Source organism: Berghia stephanieae, chromosome 10 (assembly GCF_034508935.2).
Source record: "Berghia stephanieae isolate SIO BIC M18660-M18661 chromosome 10, UCSD_Bste_1.3, whole genome shotgun sequence".
Lineage (NCBI taxonomy): Eukaryota > Metazoa > Mollusca > Gastropoda > Nudibranchia > Aeolidiidae > Berghia > Berghia stephanieae.
Genome location: NC_088369.1, coordinates 41,185,375 through 41,192,874, shown reverse-complemented (window position 1 = coordinate 41,192,874; position 7,500 = coordinate 41,185,375). Strand labels below are relative to the sequence as shown.

The 7,500-nt window shown below is 32.3% G+C and overlaps 1 protein-coding gene across 1 annotated transcript in view; it reads right to left on the bottom strand.

The window, feature by feature from the left end:
- Positions 1-939: 939 nt before the first annotated feature.
- The window catches only part of LOC144980669 (uncharacterized), a 26,726-nt gene continuing 20,165 nt past the window's right edge, over positions 940-7,500 (bottom strand). The window contains exon 9 of the mRNA XM_078928347.1: positions 940-4,261. Coding sequence (XP_078784473.1) covers positions 4,077-4,261 — 185 coding nt within the window. The 3' untranslated portion in view covers positions 940-4,076. The remainder of the gene's footprint in view (positions 4,262-7,500) is intronic.

Here is a 7,500-nt window from a genome sequence, read left to right as displayed (position 1 = left end):
TCCATAAGGAGCTTAACACGTTTTAAACAAAATTTGACGATTGATGCTATGCGTTTGGGTAAATTAGTCACAACATCCGCCATCCAGATTAACCCTTACCAGCCAAAATAACAAGAACAAAATACCAAACAATGAACGTTTCGGGCTCAAAACCCTTCTTCAGCCAACAGTAACAAAATAACCCCAATAAAGACATAAATGCATTATCAAATTTCAGATAGACGACGTGTTTCGTACTATTATTCGTTGTGTCTGTCGTCTGTCTGGAATTTAGTAAAATGAATTGCTATTTGATGGATGCAATTACAAGTCGTTCAAAGCTGTATATGCAGAATTTTAGGAACATCTGGAACAAATAACCAAATCTTTGTTGTATTGACATGCTGATACGTTTGAAGCGATGTTCACACATTTTCAGGTCTGATAACCGAACACAGTGATGGGCTCAATTTAACATTCTTGCAAAAGACAATATTTTGATTTCATTTGAGGGTTTCTCAAATCATTACACAAATGAGATCATTACAATTTGGGTTGTCAGATCTGTAAATAAGTATACGTCGTTTTAATGTATTTTCTCCTTTGATATTAAGCAAAAATTGTGTCAACACATACAAAAAAACCCCCAAAAAACAAAACAAACCAACAAAACAACAAAACAGCAAAAACAACAAAAATAAATATATAAAAAATGGGAAATAACCCAACAAAAACAAAACAGCAAAAGAAAAAGAAATCAAAGAAAAAATATATCCCTAGAAAAAAAAAACCCATCAGAATAATACAAAACAAAAAAAAAAACAAAAAAAAACTCAACCACCCACCCTCCTCTCCCCGCTTAAAACAGACAGACATGAGACAGTAATTTGATTTATTTCATTTTTTATTTTACAATACAGATTAGAAATAGTAATAATAATATTCAATTGCATTCTATTGGATTAAGTCGACGTCCGTCATTAATTATTAAATTGGCATGTATGATTTTTACAATGAATTTCAAAAGATCCTGTGTTGATTGACAGACATAATGTGATGAAAACCATGCGCATATTTGAAGATCTTATAACCAAACGCAATTTAGTGTTTTACTCTCTCCATACAACCTGCAGCAAAATCGTCACATTTGTTACGACACACTGTACATGTTTCTTATTCAGATTTATTTTGTACATCACAAACTTTGAAGAATCATATTTGTTTAATCAGTAAGAACATAATGTTGTTTTGTAGAGAGGTTGTTTGAGGTTAAAAGAACTATTTTTTTCTGCTGGGTAAGCCTGTCATTTTGAGGAAAATACTGAAAATGATCGGTAAGGAGATAGTGAACCCTCTCCTTACCAGCCATTTTCAGGATTTTTCCCAAAACTTGACACCAAACTAACACCAAAATATATTTTTTATCACTCAAACACATTAGCAGTAAAGTTCTTGCGATACATAGATAGTTTCTTTAGCAAAACATGCTCTACAACACGCTGTTCATTTTCTTAAAATTTTATGATGTAGAAAAAAAAATTGAATAAGAAAAATGTTGGTTGTATCGTAACGAATGTGACAATTTTTCTATAGTTGGTAAGGAGTGGGTTAATTTAACATTGTTCTAATGCAAAATACTTCGCGTTGGTTTGTTAGAGTACTTTCATTACAACTATGAGCTCATAAAATTATGATGATGATGATGATGATGATGATGATGATGATGATTGATGATGATGAAGATGATGATAACGATGATGATATCTGATACTTAAAATCGTTTTTATTTCTAAAAGTTATTTTTTTAATACACATTCCAACAATATGAGACAAGTGAGAGGCAGTGGCTGGCATAAGATTTTTTTTTTATATCATGAATCGTATGAGATAAGATAACAAGTGATGTCAATGTGTAAGTATGGGAATTAAAAAATGTCTACAATTGTTATCAAGACGAGGGAAGATATTAGTGATGAAAAAGAGGATATGCCGACGACGACTACGACGACGACGATGATGATGATAATAATAATAATAATAATAATAATAATAATAATAATAATAATAATAATAATAATAATAATAATAATAATAATAATAATAATAATAATAATAATAATAATAATAATGACGATGATGATGATGATGATGATGATGATGATGATGATGATGATGATGATGATGATGACGATGATGATTATGATGATGAATACTATGATCATTATGATGATGAATATTGTCAATAAATAATGACAGATTATCAAAATATGAGATAGATATTAGACTGCAATGAAAATGCACAAATAAATGATGACAATACGGTATCACTCACATTTCATAGTGGGCGCTGTATCATAGCTTCGATTTAATTAAACCGACGTGTACAAATATACAGGTCTGACATCCGAATATTTATCCTGATTGGCCTAGTTTAATAACGGACACTATTTTGCGTCATTTTTTGAGAATTCCATTACAACAAAGAGTCCATAAGGAATTGGGTTATCAGACCTGCAAATGAGTGCACGTCGAATTTAACCAATCGGAATGCTTATTTTTTAAATTTATTTGCAAAAGCAAAAGTTAGAAAATACAACGTTTCAACAAAAATAAATAGATAGATATATAAAATGCATGGATAGATGATTGCGTGTTTACAATATTATATGTATTGGGAGCGATCTATATTCATGTTTTCGCCCAACCAGGTCATTAATCACGTGATTTTTTGCTGTCCAACGATTGTATATTTCTTCAGAAATGTAAACTCGCTGCTTTGTTAATGAAAGTTGTAAACATACCCATGTGTCCAGCTGAACACAATGACCAATCGTAATGTTAGATTGTTCAAAATCTGTGAACACTTTTCACTATGTAGGTCACTTTGAGCATATTTTGCAATGTGACCTATGACCTCGAGCACATGGAAAGTTAATATAGATCATCCCATTGAAAATAAATAATCGGTCTTGCATGAAAAAAACCCAATTTAAATCAAATAAAAACAAAACACATTGTGGTAAAATCATACTGGGAATACAAAAAAATATACATTTCCCCAACACCAAGAACAGCTGGGAGATCAGGAAAGTGTCCGAAGTCGTATCTATGATTACAGTCCACATTTCCCTTGGTGTGATCGTATCCATCGTTAACTTATAGCCTGACACTCACCAAAAAATTACGTCAAAATGCCAGTCTTTGTCCACAAAGGAAAAGAAATCGTGAGTTGTATTTAATAGCTCAACCAATGGAACCACTTGTTTCCATGAGCACTAAAAACACAAATAATGACGTCAAAATGCCAGTCTTTTTGGGTTTCAGTGTCAGGCTATATGTTAACGATGGCTACGGTGTGATCGTCTTTCCCCTTCGTGAAATTATATCCTGACGCTGACCAATAATATTACCTCAAAAGATATGTCCATCACCACAAAAATAAAACTAGATGTATTCAACAGCTCACGATATGTTTTCTTTTATGGCCAAAGACTTGTCTTTTGACGTCAATTGTTGGTCAGTGTCAGGCCGTAGCCATCGTTAACATATAGCCTGACACTAGAACCGTAGCCATCGTTAACATAATATAGCCTGACAATAGCACCCTCTAGAACTGGCAGTTTGACGTCATTTTTTAGCTTTGTGTAGCGTCTAGTGAGTTGTCGTTGGTAAAGCTCAAGGAAACAAGTGATTCCATTGGTTGAACTATTGAATACAACTCACGATTTGTTTTTATTTGTAGCCAAAGACTTATCTTTCGACGTCATGTTTTGATCAGTGTCAGGCTATAAGTTAACGATGGCTACGGTCAGGCTATAAGTTAACGAAGGCTACGGTCAGGCTATAAGTTAACGAGGGCTACCGTCAGGCTATAAGTTAACGAGGGCTACCGTCAGGCTATGAATTAACGATGGCTACGGTCAGGCTATAAGTTAACGAGGGCTACCGTCAGGCTATGAATTAACGATGGCTACCGTCAGGCTATAAGTTAACGAGGGCTACCGTCAGGCTATGAATTAACGAAGGTTTATGGTCAGAGTCAGGCTATAAGTTAACTAAGGCTACGCCATCAGCAGTGTTGGAAGGCTACAGGTGACTCAACCCTGTCCCCGTTGACAGCTAAATCCAGGCAGTTTCTCCACACATGTAGAATCTTCGAAGACAGAACCAGGACGACACGTGATGGGATAGGCCTGCCCATTGACGCACTGGTAGAAACGGTCACACTTTGTAGGATGGGCCACAAGGGCCAGGTTGGAGGCACCCCGACAAGGCATGAAGGCTGGAGACAAAAATAAGAAATAAATCAATCTACTCTCTCCTTACCAATTATTTTCAGAATTTTACCCGAAACTACATACTCACCCAACTATAATATATATATATATATATATATATATATATATATATATATATAATATATATATATATATATATATACAGAATAGTAACGAGTATATTCTATATTTTGCTCAGAAAAATGTGGTCTGCAACACAGAATCGACTTTTTATCGCTATAACTATAACAAAATGAAAGCAGAACAAGAAAATTGTTGGCTGCATCGTAACAAATGTGACGATTTTCCTTTGGGTGGTAAGGAGAGGGTTAAGCTAAATATCACGCATTTCGTGAAAATGCAAAAAATGGAGAACTCGGGTTAATGTTTAAACTAATCGGTTTGGTTGTTTCAGTTATACTAGGCTACTAGAAGCTGTGGACTGTAAAAAAATAATAAACAAAAAAAGAATATAACTAATCGGTTTGGTTGTTTCAGTTATACTAGGCTACTAGAAGCTGTGGACTGTAAAAAAATAATAAACAAAAAAGAATATAACTAATCGGTTTGGTTGTTTCAGTTATACTAGGCTACTAGAAGCTGTGGACTGTAAAAAAATAATAAACAAAAAAGAATATAACTAATCGGTTTGGTTGTTTCAGTTATACTAGGCTACTAGAAGCTGTGGACTGTAAAAAAATAATAAACAAAAAAGAATATAACTAATACGGTTTGGTTGTTTCAGTTATACTAGGCTACTAGAAGCCGTGGACTGTAAAATAATAATAAACAAAAAAGAATATAACTAATCGGTTTGGTTGTTTCAGTTATACTAGGCTACTAGAAGCTGTGGACTGTAAAAAAATAATAAACAAAAAAGAATATAACTAATCGGTTTGGTTGTTTCAGTTATACTAGGCTACTAGAAGCTGTGGACTGTAAAAAAATAATAAACAAAAAAAGAATATAACTAATCGGTTTGGTTGTTTCAGTTATACTAGGCTACTAGAAGCTGTGGACTGTAAAAAAATAATAAACAAAAAAAGAATATAACTAATCGGTTTGGTTGTTTCAGTTATACTAGGCTACTAGAAGCTGTGGACTGTAAAAAAATAATAAACAAAAAAGAATATAACTAATCGGTTTGGTTGTTTCAGTTATACTAGGCTACTAGAAGCTGTGGACTGTAAAATAATAATAAACAAAAAAGAATATAACTAATCGGTTTGGTTGTTTCAGTTATACTAGGCTAGTAGAAGCTGTGGACTGTAAAAAAATATAAACAAAAAAGAATATAACTAATCGGTTTGGTTGTTTCAGTTATACTAGGCTAGTAGAAGCCGTGGACTGTAAAAAAATAATAAACAAAAAAGAATATAACTAATCGGTTTGGTTGTTTCAGTTATACTAGGCTAGTAGAAGCTGTGGACTGTAAAAAAATAATAAACAAAAAAGAATATAACTAATCGGTTTGGTTGTTTCAGTTATACTAGGCTACTAGAAGCTGTGGACTGTAAAAAAATAATAAACAAAAAAGAATATAACTAATCGGTTTGGTTGTTTCAGTTATACTAGGCTACTAGAAGCTGTGGACTGTAAAAAAATAATAAACAAAAAGAATATAACTAATCGGTTTGGTTGTTTCAGTTATACTAGGCTACTAGAAGCTGTGGACTGTAAAAAAAATAATAAACAAAAAAAGAATATAACTAATCGGTTTGGTTGTTTCAGTTATACTAGGCTACTAGAAGCTGTGGACTGTAAAAAAATAATAAACAAAAAAGAATATAACTAATCGGTTTGGTTGTTTCAGTTATACTAGGCTACTAGAAGCCGTGGACTGTAAAAAAATAATAAACAAAAAAAAGAATATAACTAATCGGTTTGGTTGTTTCAGTTATACTAGGCTACTAGAAGCCGTGGACTGTAAAAAAAATAATAAACAAAAAAAGAATATAACTAATCGGTTTGGTTGTTTCAGTTATACTAGGCTACTAGAAGCTGTGGACTGTAAAAAAATAATAAACAAAAAAGAATATAACTAATCGGTTTGGTTGTTTCAGTTATACTAGGCTACTAGAAGCTGTGGACTGTAAAAAAAATAATAAACAAAAAAAGAATATAACTAATCGATTTGGTTGTTTCAGTTATACTAGGCTACTAGAAGCTGTGGACTGTAAAAAAATAATAAACAAAAAAGAATATAACTAATCGGTTTGGTTGTTTCAGTTATACTAGGCTACTAGAAGCTGTGGACTGTAAAATAATAATAAACAAAAAAGAATATAACTAATCGGTTTGGTTGTTTCAGTTATACTAGGCTACTAGAAGCCGTGGACTGTAAAAAAATAATAAACAAAAAAAGAATATAACTAATCGGTTTGGTTGTTTCAGTTATACTAGGCTACTAGAAGCTGTGGACTGTAAAAAAATAATAAACAAAAAAAGAATATAACTAATCGGTTTGGTTGTTTCAGTTATACTAGGCTACTAGAAGCTGTGGACTGTAAAAAAATAATAAACAAAAAAAGAATATAACAGATTCATTAAAAGAACGAAATACCAAACACGGAACGTTTCGGCCTCAAAACCCTTCTTCAAAAAAACAATAAAGACATACATGCATTACTAAATTCCAGATAGACGACAGAGATACTTTGTAGGTCCTCTCTGTAGAAAAGTCTTTCCAGTGGATCGTTATATTAAGAAAACAAAACAAATTATAACAAAAATACAAATTTAACAACAACAACATACAAAAATAAAAAACAAACAAACAAAAAAAAACAAAAAATCCCCAACAAACTCGAAGACAAATATTAAAGAAACAATATTGGTAGATAATGAAGATTCCTTCTAAATGTGCACGACTTTGGACATTTGGATAACAGTTTGGATTACGCGATTTGGTTGAATGAGTGGAGTGGGAATGTAGAGAAAAAAAACAACTTTTTTTTTTCATTGCTGGATATTATCGGAGTTTGAAATTAAACGTTGTAGGATTAAGCGAACTAAACTGTAGCATAAACGTTTATAATATAGTCTATATTCAATGTGCCTTGATACGTCATAATTATTTATTTATTTATTTCCCAATCAAATCAAATACCACAAACTTTCTTTTTCAATTGATAGAACATATATAACCTTTCAGAAGAATTTCTTGAACGCATTACTGGCGGTATTAAATGTAGTAGTAGTAACAGTAGTAGTAGTAGTAGTAGTAGTAGTAGTAGTAGTAGTA